General features: G+C 40.6%; 1 protein-coding gene across 1 annotated transcript in view; it reads right to left on the bottom strand.

Annotated features, from left to right (window-relative positions):
* Window positions 1-16,753, bottom strand: part of POLR3A (RNA polymerase III subunit A) — a 55,804-nt gene extending 39,051 nt beyond the window's left edge. Inside the window, exons 1-8 of the mRNA XM_044662796.1 lie at window positions 16,704-16,753; window positions 14,234-14,369; window positions 11,981-12,118; window positions 11,573-11,744; window positions 5,429-5,583; window positions 1,581-1,820; window positions 1,087-1,249; window positions 115-251 (exon numbers count right to left, since the gene is read on the bottom strand). Of these exons, the coding sequence (XP_044518731.1) occupies window positions 115-251; window positions 1,087-1,249; window positions 1,581-1,820; window positions 5,429-5,583; window positions 11,573-11,744; window positions 11,981-12,118; window positions 14,234-14,369; window positions 16,704-16,747 (1,185 nt within the window). The 5' untranslated portion in view covers window positions 16,748-16,753. The remainder of the gene's footprint in view (window positions 1-114; window positions 252-1,086; window positions 1,250-1,580; window positions 1,821-5,428; window positions 5,584-11,572; window positions 11,745-11,980; window positions 12,119-14,233; window positions 14,370-16,703) is intronic.
* Window positions 16,754-17,216: the final 463 nt, after the last annotated feature.

The raw sequence follows: 17,216 nt of genomic DNA, 5'->3' as shown, positions 1-17,216 counted from the left end.
CCGAGTTAACAATAATACATGTCATTCTGAAACCCACCAGATATTTCCCTTGAGCACAAAACAGTAGATACTTCTTAAAAGAAAAACAAGTAAGCAGCTTGACAGCATACTCACCTTCTCAGGAAACGTTAATATTTTGGCCACATGAACTGGCACAGCTACTTCATCTATTCGGAGATTGGGGTCAGGTGAGATGACTGTCCTGCCAGAAAAGTCTACTCTTTTTCCAGAGAGATTTCCTCTAAAACGACCTTAATAAATAAAAATACAGGAAAGGCTCGAGTCTACGTAGTGGGTTCTTTTTTCCAACTATAATTACTATCTGGTATATGTTCATATATCCAACTTGGCTCTTAAAGAAATGGCACATACTATTTAACGAAGTATTAACATTCTCTTAGCTCCCAGCCTTGGTCTCCCATCCCAAACTCAAGGTGCTGTCCCACCATTTCTCCAACAGCTTATATTTCCTGCAAATGCCTTTGCCCCTCTCAGTTCCACTCTTTTCTCTGGACTGTACAACTAGCTCCCTAGTCACCAGGCCTTGCCCAGATACCTACCATACTACTGTTTGTTTTGAATTCAGGGAAGTGCTATTTGGAAATGTCTAGCAGACTCCCTATGGACACATGGGGACTTTGAGAATACATTTCCCGTGATCCCTATGGGTTTCTGGGCGTGGGGACGTCCAGCGTCCCCACGTATAGGGAAATTTAAATTCGGAGGAGGGCCTAGAGAAAGCCTTTTTTCTGGGTTTTGCAGAGTGACTGGCTGGCGTACCAGAGGGACAGGATGGGCTCCGGTGGTAAATTTAAAAGATAAGCGCGGTCATATATATATTTACCTACATGGCTATGGCTTTAATTAAACACTAATTTCTCTTATTATATCAGTCTTTATCATTTTTAATCTTAACACTACCACTCTCTATTTTCCAGTTCCCCCATTTGGATACAAGCTCCTTGAGAGTAGGGATTGCCTTTTTTATTTGGATTTGAATGTCCTACTTGGTGCCCGACAAATGGAAAGTTCATAATAAATGTACATGTTATCGAACTGGAAAAGAGAAGAAAAAATAAGACCTACCCTGTTTCCCTTTCAAACGCTGAACAAAACCTCTGGTCCATTTCTTGGGTGCCATATTGAGAGGTATACCTGAGAGTTCACTATTGATGTAGAGGGCACATTGGAGCTGTAGGAAGTCCCAATCTTCCATGATCATTTGTGTTTTGGCACCTGATATCCGATGCTAAAAATCAGAAGAGCATAAGTAAAAGTACAATGATTTCAGGGTCCATAGTGGATAGAATGCCTGGCCTAGAGTCAGGAAAAGACCTGGGTTCAAATCTGATCCCAGAAACTTCCTAACTGTGTGACCCTGGGTAAGTCACTTTACCTTGATTGCCTAACATTGCCTAACCCTTGCTCTTTTGTCTTAGAATAGATACTGAGACCAAAGGTAAGGGTTAAAAAAAAGTACACTAATTTCTAGTGTTATATAAACATGTTCTAATCCTTCCAGATTGTTCAAGTAACACAGAAACACACTCTCTCTCTGAATACAAATGTGCAGCACAAACCTTTTTGATAACATCATTAAGGAAGATGATTTCTGTCAGTTTCATGGTCAAGTCGTCTTCATTAGTACCAGACTTCAGATCGCTCACAACAGAGGGCCTGATGCACAAAGGAGGCACCAAAAGGCGTGTGAGAATCAAGTCAGAGGGTTTCCCTGCTTCTGGGTTCATTAGAAGGAGAGGAATATCTTCAGCTGGGATTCTTTTAAATAAGTTCAGGACTACTAAGGGATTCAAATTTTCCTGCAAAAGAAAAATGATCATGTGTTAGGGGCAATTGTCAGAAGTACCTGTATCAATCAATATGCCACAGCCTCTCAATTCTGACTACTTCATTTCTTCTCATCCATCTCTTATATCATTTATTTAGAGGTAAAAAAAAACAAACAACAACAACAAAAAAAAACAGCAGTAAGAAATTAGATGTGAACTTCCCTAATTAGAAAGTACCAAGTTGTAAATTATAATTTTTTTTTGAAAGAAATGAGAACTTATTTTAAGGTGAACAGCTACACAAATCATCATGTAACCATAGTATCAGAAAGGTATCTCAGGGGGGCAGCTGGGTAGCTCAGTGAATTAAGAGCGAGGCCTAGAGATGGGAGGTCCTGGGTTCAAATCTGAACTCACACACTTCCTCACTGTGTGACCCTGGGCAAGTCACTTGACCCCCATTGCCTACCCTTACCACTCTTCAGCCTTGGAGCCAATACTTAGTATTGACTTCAAGATGGAAGGTGAGGGTTTAAAAAAAAAAAAAAGAAAGAAATGTATCTCAGACTGCAGAAAAATATTCCACTTTTCTTTTGGTTTTCTATAAATATAATGACTGTGAGGGAGAAAGTGTTTATGATATGTGAACTTTGGCATCTTGGTCTAATGATGTGGAAATATTTAGTGAGTGTCTATTAGAAATAGAACCAAATACTAGACATAGTACAGGGAAAAAGAAGCAAAAGATGTGGTTTTTATCCCAGTGAAGTGTACAATACTGTGAAATAGACCATATATTTGTACATTTAAGATCTGAGCATAAGAGTGAAAGGAGCAGAATCAGGAGAACATTGTACACAATTTTATGTAATGGATTTCTGTACTGGCAGCAATGCAATGACCCAGGACAATTCTGAGGGATTTATGGTAAAGAACTACCCACATTCAGAGGAAGAACTACAGGAGAGGAAACACAGAAGAAAAGCAACTGCTTGAACACATGGGTTGAGGTGGACATGATTGGGGATGTAGACTTAAAACGACCACACCAATGTAACTATCAATAATATGGAAATAAGTCTTGATAGATGGCACATGAAGAAACCAGTGGAAAAGTGCATCGGCTATGGGGGGAGGGGAGTTGGAAGGTGGAGGGAAGAGTAAGAACATGAATCATGTAACCATGGAAGAAATTTCTCTAAAAAAAAAAAAAAAGATCTGAGCATAATGGATAGAAATAGAAAAAAATTGGGAATTAGGGCTGATAAAAATTAAGGAAGGATTATAGGCTTCAAGACATATCTAAATGTTTACTGGATAAATTTAACATCAGGGTGATGATACCTCTGTATGGAACATTTCTTCAAGGAGTTCAAAGTTTTGTATCAGGTTTAATCTTCTCAGTCTTGCAACATGAAGAAAATAGTTACTTGTTCTTTCACAGAGAAGTTAATGAACTTCTGAAGTAATGTTGCTCAGTATTAAGTGCAATCACATCAGTCACTGAGCTGTGGTGAAATGATACCCCTCTCACAGAATCCATTAAGTAAGGAAAGGTAAACCAATCATCCTTTACAAGTATTTTTGCCAATACTGCATATAGAGAGCCAGCTCTATATTTCTGGGGGTTCTGAGTGGCATTTAGTGGCATTGGATGGAATGAGAACAGTCAGACTAAATGTTTAGCTCATAACTGCTCCAACTTGCCATGGAGTCTTGAGTTTAATATATACTGGTTTCACACAAAGAGCACAGAGAAAAAAATCACAGCTGTGAAGGGGTTACAAATTATACAAAAACTCATTAAAGTCTAAAAAGTAGAGAGATAGGTCCAGGGTCAAAGGCCAAATTCCAACCACCAATTAGTAGGAGGTTAATTCTGGGAGCAGAAATATATTTCATAGAGATCCTAAACAAATTGAGTCCTATACTCTTGATTTACAGGATTGCACCTGGTCAGATAAAGTCTTGTCTAGCTTTGTCTGTTTCTGGCCTTGATTGTCTAAGTAATATATTTTTTAGAGTTCAGGCTTCTTAATTATCAAGGAGAGAATTTGTTAACTCTGTACCTTCTGGTTTGCTAGGAAGTTAAAGCTTTTCAATAAGTCTATAATGTTTTTCCAATAAGAAAAGGTATGGATCATAAAAGGGGTCAAAAGAGGGGTCTCTGATTTTTATCTATTCTCTTATTGGCTTCCCACAACTGCATATATACCTGGGACCATGCCAGGAGCTAGAGAGGATGTGAACAGGGCAGAAGATATAGTATCTATCTGGTCAAAAAAATATGGCTAAAGGATGGGTGGGAATCTGACTGGTAAAGGGAAGGAAAGCAAGAATCTGAGACTAGACGACATGTGTCTTTGTTTAAGCAAGGCCAAAGAGGGAAGAGTTGGCATGGCACTTAAGGGAGAGTGTGACTTGACTAGAAAGGCAGGTTTGTGTTCAAAATAAGGGGACAGAATGGTATGAGGGGAAAGCTAGATTATGGAGCACCTTAAAAGGGAAGGGGTTTTAGGCTTGATAAATTAGGCAATAGAGCCCTACTATTCTTACTTAAGCCCAGGAGTCACAAAATTAATGGGTAATTTATATTTTAGAAAGATTCATTTGACAAGGGAAGAAAGTGCCCTGAGATGGTTTTGGAAGGGATGATGGAACAAGGATTCAGATCGCAGCCCAGCTGCTTACCCACTCTGGAACCTGGCAAAGAGGAAATAATTAATACAAATCTCTTTGTTCCTCTGGGCCACAACTTTTTCATGAGAAAAATGAGAGGAATGGTCTAGATCTGTGGTGGTGAACCTATGGCACATCTGTCAGAGGGTGCACTCAGGACCCTCTCTGTGGGTACATGTGCCATCACTCCAGCATAGAATTCACCAGAGTTCATTACTAGAAAACCAGAGGGATACAGAGCGGGGCTGTTCCCCTACATGCAGTCTGCAGTTTGGGCACTCAGTCTCTAAAAGGTTTGCCATCACTGGTCTAGACACTCTCTGTTGTTCCTTCAAGTTGTAAAGGCTTGTAACAAAAAGTCTATTTGGCTCAAAGTACAATGCATATATACCCTCTCCAATTGCTGGTATGAGGCAATGACAACACTTTACTGCTCTAGAGTAAAACTCTCTATATGTGAGGGAATCTTACTTTTTCAGTTGAAACCAGTGAATTATGTGCTCCAAGGTTGCTAAGTTATAAGCACCTTATTCAGCAGCGTCCTTATCAGAAAGGAATAGAAAATAAAGGGGGTGTGAACAGGAGCACATGATGGCAACTGGGACAGTTCACAAGAGGGTCCAGACTGGGACCATTGGTTTTGGAATATTCTCTGTGGAAAGTTCCTCCACTGAAACCACCAGCAACTTAGTCTTCAAAGAGCCTTGCCTTGAGCACTGAGAGACCATGGGACTTTCCAAGGGACACTGAAGGGCTCCTGACTCCATGGCCTAGTCTCTATCCTCCACCTCACCCTTGTCCTCAGCCTGTTCCCTATCAAGTACTAAATATACTGGTTAGAGAATAAATTCATTTAAAGTTCTTACTCACTGCCTGGGTATCAGCGAGTAAGATACTGGGACATCAACAGATACTCTAGATGCTCACATCCCAAGACAGTGCCACAGCACCAGACTCACCTGTGCCCTCCCTAGGAGGGGCTCAACTTCTTTGTTATATTCAATGGCGGTTTCAAATGACTGAAGGAAATTGGATACAACAGGATCCACTACTTTTTTATTGGTTTTGTACTTCTCGTGAATTATCTTCAACAAGCCACATTTTTTCACAGTGCCTACAAAATGAATTTTGGTTTTTAAAACTCTATTAAGTTATGCTTTTCTGGCTGAATTCACATGAATAATAATAAGAGGAAAAAATAAAAATGTCAAAATGTTTCAATGATCAAAGGTCAAATTATATTAAAGGCTATACTGTTAAAAAAACCCTTGAATGATAAGTGAAGAATCTGAGAGGTTATCTATTAGTTTAGACAACATAATTTCACCATAGGTGGAAAATAAGAAACTGATTAAAATGGAACCTTGGAGAAAACATATTTAGCACCTGCATTCATGTGCAGATTTGCTTGCTATTCTCACATTCTTCATCAAAATAAAACAGGTAACCAGAAAACTTGGGAAGAAGTTTGATTTTGACAGTTAAAGCTTTTCCATTTTTATGAAAATAAACAAATGAATGAATGAAATAAAATTCCCAACCCCAAAACTGTGAAGGTGAAGTCAGTGAGTCTTATGATGGAAATAATAGATGTGCAGAGTTCAAAGTGATGATATTGATATATTTCTTAAACCCTTACATTCCACCTTAGAATCAATACTATGTATTGGGTCCAAGGCAGAAGAATAATAAGGGGTAGGCAATGGGGGTTAAGTGACTTATCCAGGGCCACACAGCTAGGAAGTATCTGAGGCCAGATTTGAACCTAGAACCTCCAGATTCTAGGTCTGGCTGTCAATCCACTATAGAGATATTCTTGATGAATATTTGCCCTAAAGTGTTTACTTTCAAGGTCATCTACTTCACTTTCTGAGAGCTTTAATTGTGAGACAGTTCTTCCTTTTACTCAGCCAAAATAAACTTTCTTGTAATTTTTACTTATGAGTCCTAACGGATGCTGAAAGAATAAGACTAATCCCTCTTGTGGATAACACTCCTTCAAATATTTGAGGACATCTATTCCACCTTGCCCTCACCCCAATTTCAATCTCCAAGTTAAACAAATATCCCTATTTAGTTCTAATATTATTCAAAATGACATTATCCTGAGCATTTAAAAATTCAACATAGGATTTATGTCCTGACAAGACAAAATACAGGGGGGACTATTTATTACCTTCCCTTTTTTGGATTTTTTTTTGTGTCCATTTATCAACACTCTTGCTATGGTAGTTCAACTGGCTCAAATCTATTCAACTGTACTATTACAACTCACATTTCCTGCCTGTCCACCAAGTCTGGAATGGTCTCTCTCCCTCTCATTAGCTGTCATCTTTTTAAAAACCTAAAATAGGAATGTGTCCCTCCAAGGCAGTAAAAAATGTTGCTTCTTGATATTTTCCTCAGTACCTCTTTCATAACAAATACACTCACCATGTAGCTGCTGCATGGTATAGCTGACTATTAGTGATACTCCTTTCCTTAGCTGTCAGCTTTTTAAGGACTCCACAAGACCTTGTCAGAAGACCAAGGCAGGTGAGACAAGAAGATGCCATGACAGTGACAAGGGAGCCCAAGAAGGATCTGAGGTGAGGAAGAGCAAGTGTGCACCATTGGTATTTCTAGAAGTCAGATCCAAATGACTGCTGATTGGCCTCCCTGAGGAGAAGTCAAAGGGATCTGAAAAGCATCTTTCCCCATCCAAGGTCACCAGTATAAGGAGAACCCATGCTTTGGGGGGGTGGGGGGAGGAAGATGAAGCAAAGGAACTTTTAGAGGCAGTGTGGAAACATGACTTGGGGTCACCAAGAGGATCAATGGAAAGGTATTGACACAAGTAAACCTGAGGTTATTTCTGAAGGGGAGGGCCCTTTAGGGGGCAGGTAGGTGATTCAGTGGATGGAGAGCCAGGCCTAGATGGGAGGTCCTGGGTTAAAATCTGACCTCAGACGCTTCCTAGCTATGTGAACCTGGGCAAGTCACTTAACTCCCTCTACCTAGCCCTTACTGCTCTTCTGCCTTGGAACCAATATACAGTATTGATTCTAAGGCAGAAGGTAAGAATTTAAAAAAAAAAAAAAAAAAAAAAAGAAGAAGCCTCTTTAGATGCAGGGAGGAAGCAGAGTGCCCTTTGGAGAAGGGCCAGGCAGCTGAGGAGAAAGGTGGGCTGGGTACTCCTTAATAAAGGGCACTGAGGCAGCTGCCTACTGTCTCTCCAGAGTCTGTCCAGCTAGACAAACTACTGCCTTCTGATATGCTAGAAGAAACCTAGACAGGGCAGTCAAAGATGACAGTCTTGGGCAAAATGAGGTTTGGGTAGTACTTTCATCAAGGCAAAAGATGAATAGGAGAAAAGTGGATCTAGGAAAAGAACATTTGTTGAAGAAGTTAGCCCCTTGCAAGTAGAAGCCTAATCACTGGGCAATAGATTAAAAAAGGAATAACATTCCTGAGCCAAGAACAGACTGTTCTTAACTAACAAAGGCTGGAGAAGATGTACTTGTTGTGGTTATGAAAACCTATTCAAAAGGGCTTTCAAAGGAAAAGGGAATGAACTCATCCAATGATTACCTTCAGGAAGTTGGAGATACAAAAAATATATCCACCTTTCTGAATATTAACAACAAAATGAAAGAGAAATTCCAGTTAAATAACTACAGAATGTATAAAATTATTGAGGTTCTACCTACTAGGACACACATAGAACTAAACGAATACAACTATAAAATATTCTTTACAGAATTGGGGAAATGTTAATTGTTCAGTTAGGCTGAAATAATTGGGGAAATGTTAATTGTTCAGTTAGGCTAAGCCAATATAATAAAAATGACAATCTTACTTAAAGTCATTTACTTATTCAGTGTCAAACCAATCAAACTACCAAAGAAGTACTTTATTGACCTAGAAAAAATAATAAAGTTCATTTGGAGGAACAAAAGGTCAGGAAATTAGGGGAAATAAAAAAAAAAGTGGGAAGGATGGGGGCGGCCTAATAGTACCAGATCTCAAATCCTACAACAAAGCAGTAATAATGAAAAACAATCTGATACTGATTAAGAAATACGGTTGACTAGAGAAACAAATTAAGTATATAACATATGAAAGTAAATGAATGAAATAGCTTTCTATTTGATAAAAAGATTCCAACTATTAGTGTAAGAGAAGTCATTACTTGACGAAAACTGCTAGGAAAACTTGAAAGCAGTTTGGCAGAAAAAAAGTATAGACCAAACTTCACATCTAGCAAAATAAAATAGATTTAAATGGCTAATTTACTTGATGTAGGGGTTGGTTGTAGATTTTAAACTAGTTAGAGGAACAAGGGAAGGATGGCCTTTTAGACTTGTGGATAGAAAAAAAGTTCATGACCAAATAAGGGATAGAGGAGGATTTTAAGAGATAAAATCAACAATTTTAATTGCATAAAATTTAAACTAAAATAAATCTTAACTAAAAAACAAAACTAATGCAGCTGAAATTAGATAAGAAAGTTAACTGAGAAAAAAAATTTGCAAGAGTTCTACAATAAAGGTCTCAGTCTAAGTAACTGATACAAATTTACAAGAAATCATTCCCCCATTGGCAAATTATCAAAAGCTTCGTACAGGCAGTTTTCTGAAGATGTCCAGACAATTTATAGCCAAATGGGGAAGGGAAGGAGAAAAGTTCTAAACCACTAATACTTGGAGAAATGCTAGAATTAAAGCAACTGGGGAGTTTCACCTGGCACCCATGAGATTGGCATACATGACAAACAAGGAAAATGATAGATGCTAGAGGGTCTGTGGGAAAACAAGTACTTTTACTCACTGCTGGTAGAGCTATGACCTAGGCCAACCATTCTGGAGAGGATTCTGGAACAATGTCCCCAAAACTATCATACTATGCATGTCCTTTGACTTGACAATCTGCTGCTAGGTCTACCTCACAAAGAGACAAAGAAGAAAAGGCCCTATAAGTGCAAGAATATTTGTGGTAGGGGGCAGCTGGGTAGCTCAGTGGATTGAGAGCCAGGCCTAGAGAAGGGAGGTCCTAGGTTCAAATCTGGCCTCAGACACTTCCCAGCTGTGTGACCCTGGGCAAGTCACTTGACCCCCATTGCCTACCCTTACCAATCTTCCACCAAGGAACTAATACACAGAAGTTAAGGGTTTAAAAATATTAAAAAAAAAAAAAAAAGAATATTTGTGGTGGCAAGTAACTGGAAACTGAAGGGGTGTCCATCAATTGGCTGAATGAGTTATGGAATGTGAATCTATGACACATGATCATTAATACTACTATGCTCTAAGAAATGATAAAGGGGCCAGTTTCAGGGAAACCTGGGAAGACTCAGATGAACTGATGCAGAATGAAGCGAACCCAGGAGAACAATTTACATAGAAACAATATCACTGTAAAGACAAAAAAACTCTGGAAGTAAAGAATTTTGATCAAGCTGATGGCAACCACAATTCTAGAGAATGAAACACTATCCATTTCTTCACACAAAGGTGATACTTAGGGCACAGATGAAGCCATGTTTTGGGGACATAGCCAATGTGAGAGTTTGTTTTGCTTAACTATCCATATTTGTTACAAGCATTTAGCTTTTCTCCTTTCAATTAGGGGTGGGGAGCAGGAGGAAGAGAAAGCAGTTTTTTTGCTCACTGAAAAAAAAAAGAAGGAAAGAAAAGGAAGAAAATGCCCAAAGATATCCACCAATCTAGAAACCAGAGAGAGTAGCTACCTTTTTAGAAGAGAAGGCAGAGTTAGGCTAGATGATTATATTGTTATAATTTAAAATTAGCTCAATGACTAGTCTCAAAGAGTAGTTTGGTATAAATTTGAAAGGAGGTCTCTAGTGCACAGAATTCTTACGGCTTTATGCTACTGAACATTTTTATTAAAGATTTATGTTATCAAGTCTAAGATGTTATCCTTAGATAGCAAAATGAACAGCTCTGCAGAGGACAGCAAATAGGTTGAAAAGCTAAGACACCAGATGGCAGAATCAGGATTCAACAAGGCAGAATCAGGATTCAACAAGACCTCCACAAGCTGGAGCCAAGGGTCAAAGGCAGCAATATGAAATGGAATAAGGATAAAAATCAAATCTCAAACTTGGGCTCCAAAATTCTACTTCACAAATGAAGGCAGAAAACTAAGGGAAGTGTATTAGAATGCAGTTTGTCTAGAAAGGATCTGGGGGTTTTGATGAACTGCAAGTACCTTGTCAATCAATGTGTTTTGGCAGTGAAAAAGTCCACTGTGTTTCTGGGGTGCCTTAAGAGGAGCGTGGCTTTGCCAGGGTGAGAAGATGTCCCCTCTCTATGCTGCCTTGGCTAAAGGACCATAGGAGTTTGGGGATCAGTTCTGGGTCTCTGCTGATCAGTCAAAGAAAGACTGATAAAGGGAAGGCTGTCAAGGAGGCCAAATTATAAGCATTCAAAAATTTGAGGGGATCCACCTCACTAGAGGCCTTTAAGTACAAAATGACCATTTGTCTAACATGCTGAAGTAAGGATTCCATTTTAGGTATGGCCAAGCCTGGACACGGATGAGGCTTCTTCAAACTCTGAGATTCTGGGATATTGTATGTAATATTATCTTGCACTATTTTACCAGCTAATATTGAACTTTTACCTGTTTCATTTCTATATTGGCTGCTGGGGTCATATTCCATAGAGACCTTAGGAATGTCTAACAAAGGATAGCAGCAGTCTCCTCTTCCCCCTGGGTTCACCCACCAACTCAAATGACAATCTGTGCTTTTGGCAACCCCATGTCTCTCAAGGGGGTGGTATTTATTAGACTTTGGGTAAGTCAAAAGTGGGTTTTCCTCAGAAAAATGGTGGGGAATTATGCTATTTTCTCTATGTTCCAATGAAGTTCTCAGTCATGGTTTTGGTTTTGAAAGTAAGGCTTTTGGTAGGCAGGTGGCTCAAGGGATTGAAAGCCAGGTCTAGAGATGGGAGGAAGGTAAGGATATTAAAAAAAAAAAAAAAAAAAAAAAGTAAGGTTTTACTATTTTGGTCTTTATCTAAAACATGCAATCCTTAAATACAAACTGTTATCATTCTATGGAAGAAAGGGAGCAGTTTTAACCAATGCAGAATACTTACCATTAAAAGCTCCACAATAATGACAAGTGTTTTTTTTCTTGCATTTGTCAGAGATTTTCTTTTTGAGTCCTCTTTTTTGGAGATAAGTGAGACCAGGCCTTTTCAGGTAATCTAAAAATTGCTTTCTTTCCTCCTGGGACAGCATAATGTGGCAGCAAGTTTTGCAGATCATCTTTAAGAAATTAAAACAAAAGGAAATTAAAACAAAAACAGGATATCATTTCCCTAAAAATAAAGTTATTCTTCAAATAATAATTTCTATCAGAGTATCTTAGTATAAAGCATAAAAAGTTAAGTAGTTAGTCAAAACTTATCTAATATCCCTCGTGACCCTTTTTCATTCAATGTCTCTAGAGTTTACATCCCAGAGACCTATGCCACAGAATATGCATAAATTTACCAATTTACCTGTAGAACACCTATAACAGCTTTGAAGTATCCCACATGAAAACATGGCAATTCCAAATCAATATATCCATAATGTCCCAAACATTCTGCTAAGTTCTTTCCACAGGTTTCACAGGGACGATCCTTCTCACTTGTACCCTTTGAATAAAACACAGATATACATGAACCAAAGGTGACAAGTGAAAAATAAAGCTGATATGCATCTCATGTCAGTTAACGTAGTAATCAAATATACCTATTTTCCTTCCCCATCTTGGCTGGACACTCCTATAACCTATCCCTCTCTCTTCTGCCCCTTAAATCCACTTTGCCATCAATGAGACAGGCCAGCCCTCTCTTGATTCCATAGCCCCTGGAGCAGATACCCCCTTGGCCTTAAGGAATCCTAGGTCTGGCCACCTGCCTTCTGCTATACCTTTAGAACTGCCTTTTCATTGGTCCTCTAGTCAAACTGTTCCATATATATTGTATTTCCTTATTAGAATGTGAGCTCATTCAAAGAGACTGACTTCTTTTTCTACATGTAGAGAAAATACTTGCCATGTGGGGTTTAATAAAAAAATTTTTTTTCACTGATTCAATTTACAATGTGTTCAGTACTATACTAGGTGTTATGGGAGATACAAAACAATATAGCAAGCAATAGCACAAAATTGAAAATATCTTTGATGACTGCTCTAGCTCTATTCAATGGAAAAGCTATGGAATCTCATTATGATATTTGTGCCTCCCAGCCTAAGGGAGCCTGACCTCACTTATAATTTCTACATTTTTGCACTGTGATGGCCCATGGAGATCCAGAGGGTCCCTTTGCATATTAAGTAAAATTGGTGTGTGTGTGATTTGAAGATGAAGGAAGGGAGGGAGATCTCTACTGTTTGAGAAGGCAAACAGGGCCCTTGAAGGAACAACACTTGATTTTTATTCAAGAGAGAAGAAAAGGAAGGAAATATTTTCAGAAAATCAGCAATAGTGGTCTTTGGGTCTCAAAGAGAAATTCAGATGAGGAATTAGAGATCATCAGTCAGCAAGATCAGCTCCAAAATGAGTTCAAATTTATAATCATGATGGCAAGTCCAGGGACTGATGAGACAGGTGACGAGGACACAATATAGCCCATTTTCAAGAAAGGAATCCACCAAAAAGCTTCAAGGAAAACAGTTAGATGGGATAAATCAATGCGGTCTTATTGATAACCAGGGGGATAAACAGGGGGATTCAACTGTGAAAGAAGTAGATAGGCAATATTCTGAGTTGGGAAATTCCTGGAGGATGTTCTGACAGTGGAATTCTTAACTACGGACTGACCAGACAGAGGTCCACACTACAACTGTCATTCTCAGAAGGGACACTAAACACTTGGATGAACCATTTTTCATAAGCAAATTTCGTCTCAGGGGACTGGCAAGGGTGTGTGTGTGTGTGTGTGTGTGTGTGTGTGTGTGTGTGTGTGTGTGTGTGTGATAAGGATGATATTAGAGAATAAGTATTGTTTTATTAGTTTAGAGATAAGAAGTAGAGAAGCTGCTTGAGGAAGAATTGGAGTTTCAAATAGAGCTGAATGTTAATTTCAACTGGTGGCAGTTATAACCGTTATTTCTATGACAGTTACACTCTCTGGGTGTGGCATTCTAGGAGGGGCTTCTGGCAGTCAGCAGAGCCACACGCAGCTGCTTTCTCTCTCAGGGCTAGAGAAGGTAACATCTTTGCCTCTCTCTATCTTGGTCTGAGGGAAAGACTTGAAGGAGGGGAGTGTCTTCTTTTCCAACTTGGGAAACACTATTCATTTATCTGTTACTGTCTATAGATTGGTTAAACTGTGAAAAGACCAAACAAAACCTGGTCTTTGGTTTGAACTCTGAGTTTGTTAAGTCTTGACAGACTCAGAGTCCTAACTTGATTCCTGTGGAGACTCAACCAGCTAGCCTTGGTTATCTTTATAACTTAAAGGAGAAGTTAAGAGTTAGAGTGGTTAGGTTTATTTAGAATAGGATAAATTTGGTTAGTTAGATCAGGGAGGATTAGCGTAGCCTGTGAACCACAGGAGAAGCAGTTCCTTGAGGGGCCTGGCAGTTTATTTGAGTGGAGTTAGAAACACGTAGAATTAGAAATCCTTTTTCTTTTATATATATATTTAAATGAATTATTTATTTTTCATAAACAAATCTCTTTAGTGTTCCTTGTGCCTTGTGTTGCTCACCTAATTTTATTTTTACAGTGGTATGGGATAGGAGAATGGAGGGGTAGTCTTACCATCCTATGATCAAGAACTCCATAGAGCAGGGGAGAGTGGTGATTGTCTTGACTGTACAAGTTTTTACTAACAACTTGGATGTGAGCCTGCTGCCGCATTTCTTCAGGTGATTTCATTCCAAAACAGATGTGGCTTCTAAAATAGAAAGGAGGTGAGAATTATATTAGAATCATTTGCCAAAAAAAAGCATGCTTTGTTGAGACTGAACATTCAAATTCCCTTCAGGAGACTTAAAAAAAGTGAAATAACAATTATATTTTCAATGTGACAGACACTAGTAAAAACACATTCCTGCATAATTCTCTCATAAGAAATAAATGTTACTCAAAAATGCTCTTTGATCAAGGCAACTAACTTATATGATTAAAACAAGCCCCAGTGAATTCCAGGAAACAGATGCATCTGTCAACAAACAGTAAGATGATGGATGTTATGAAAATCTTAGTTCAATATTTCAATCCATGATAGTTAATGGTGTGAGCAGTTCTTATAGAAAAAAACATTTTAGAATACTTCAAATCACATTAAGCATCTTAATAGTGAAAAGATTCCCCTGAATATTTAGTACTAAGGGCCAGGTACCAGGAGCTGAGTTCCTGCTGTGTGTGTGATGGGCTAATAATCAATCTTTTGTCTGAATGCACACACTTGAAGATGTAGCTTATACTATTCACTCCCTTCCTCTTACTCTGCTCAAGACAGACAAGACTAGTAGTCATTACATGACTATGTTGTGCGGTCACCCTGTTCCCCACTGCTCCATGGTTTTGCCCACTGCATCCCTATCCCCCATCCTCTCACCCAATCTTGGCTGTCTCCACTGGATCTCTCCTATCCTGTTCTAACCTCTGTGTGGTTTACTTGTGTAGACATGGATGACTGTGACTGTGATTCCTCTAAATCATAAGGACTTGGAACCTGAGACTGTCGTAGAAGCAGAGGATCTAGAAGCAGTCTTGGAAAGCTGCCAGTTACTCACATTTTACAGCTGCAGAACTGAGGGTAAGTGATGCATCCAAGGTCAAAAAGACAGTATGTGGCAATGGAAGTCCTTGACTCCAGGACTCTGTGTATGTGCATGACTGCCTTTGTGTACAAGCTCTCCCATTACCCCTCTTTCCCCAGTTCCCAGCACAGGGCCTTCAATGTAGCAAGACTTGATAACTATACAAACACCAGGACTCAGGAGCACAGCTGGGGGGGGATAAGAGCCAAAACTGGGTTATTCTCTTTCAGTCTCTGATGATGAACTAACCAATAAGCATTTATTACACTTCTACTGAGTGTAAGACTCTAGGCTAGACTCTGAAGCACAATATAAAATTGGAGCCTTGTCTCCTGTCCACTCCACTCAGCTGTTGGAACTGATCTTCCTATAAGCACAGGCCAGACCCCTTCACTCCAGGGGCTCCCTAGCATCTCTGGCCTTCAAAGTCCTTCACAATCCCCCAATCCAGGGAACTGGCATCTTGGCTGTTCCATGAACAAGACCCTCATCTCTGGACTCTGAGGTTTCCTTGGCCTGCCCCTTCCCTTTCTCCTCTGCTCCCCCCACTGACCCTCCTGGCCTCTGTCAAGTCCCAAATAAAGACCTGCTTCGTGCAGGAAGCCTTCCCCAGGCCCTCTTAATTCCAGAGCCTTCCTCTGTTCATTTCTTCCTGTGTTTCCCCATTTATTACATATTTGTGCTAGTTGCCTGCAAGTTGCCTCCCCCACTAGACTGTGAGCTCCTCTTGGTATCGCCAGTGCTTAGCCTGGCACAAAACTGGCACTTAAATGCTTCCAGACTTGAATCTGGTTCCTGGCCTGGAGAAGCTAAAATTCTAATAAGGGAAGCAAGAGCTGGTAGGGGAATACTCTACTTCGGCTCCCCGGTTTCTTAGGTGATGTTCCGTATTTATTTTCATGCATCAGAAACCGGGGTGTCAGGACACAAGCACACAAACCGCAGGACGCTGTGGGCGCTTTACAAACAGCTGCACTGGATCCGCACAACACAGCAGTAGCCTAATAAAGCTGATGGATTGATTGTTGATTGACAACAACGCTGGGAGGTCCGGCGTGATAACTATTACCCCCATTTTACAGCGGAGGAAACTGAGGCACAGGGCGTGTCGGAGATAGGATTCGAACTCGGGTCTCCCCACTAGCACCTAGTGCAGTTTTCTATCTCCCTAAGACGTTGGGGAGGCTGGTCCACAGTTCCCAAGGCACAGGAGTGGGGTGGTTGGGAGCATGCCCACGCTAGGCAGTATTTCCTCTGGGTCTCAGTTTCCCCAATCTGTAAAATGGGCATAACGCCACCGGACCAGAGCGTCCAGTTCATTCTGTCTGGGTGAGGAAAGCGCCCTGAAGGCCGGAAAAGGCAACGGAAAATGGAGGGAGGGGTGATCACTAGTGACACGCCTCTGGCGTAACCTCTGACCCCCGTCCCATCATCGTGACCTCCGATCCCCGCCCCCTCCTCACATTTTCTTGGCCACATCCGTCTCGCGGAACTGCTCCTTCACCATGGTGGCGGCCGCCCGGCTACTGCTCCGGGAAACTCCTAGGGCAGGGGATGCCGGAGCTGGAGAAGGTAGGGAGGGCGGGTCGGCCGCACGCGGAGACCCGGCTCGGCTCGGCCTGGCTCACTCCGATGCCTTCGTAGCCAGAGACCCACCTCGGCTTCCGTAGCGGGGACGGCCCAGAGACCACTTCCTCTTCCGGCAGCAGAGCGAGAGAGGTTTGGGGCGCCGCTATCGGCTCCTCCTTTGCAGCGCCACGTGGTGGCGCCTCCGAGGAAGTGCAGCCACAGCACTCCCTGGTTCTCCCAGAAACCAGGCGTAGGAGTGCCGCCACTGCAAGAGGGGCGGTTCCCTCAAAGCGGAAGCCATCCAACCCAAGCCAATCAACTCAACTCAATCTAAGCCAATCTAATCAACATTTATCCTAGTATGTACCAGGCCAGTGCTAAGTGCTGGGGATACAATTAATAAAATA

The sequence above is a fragment of the Gracilinanus agilis genome, chromosome 2 (genome assembly GCF_016433145.1).
Source record: "Gracilinanus agilis isolate LMUSP501 chromosome 2, AgileGrace, whole genome shotgun sequence".
Lineage (NCBI taxonomy): Eukaryota > Metazoa > Chordata > Mammalia > Didelphimorphia > Didelphidae > Gracilinanus > Gracilinanus agilis.
The sequence above is the reverse complement of the archived record's forward strand: the minus strand, read 5'-3'. Positions and strand labels throughout refer to the sequence as shown.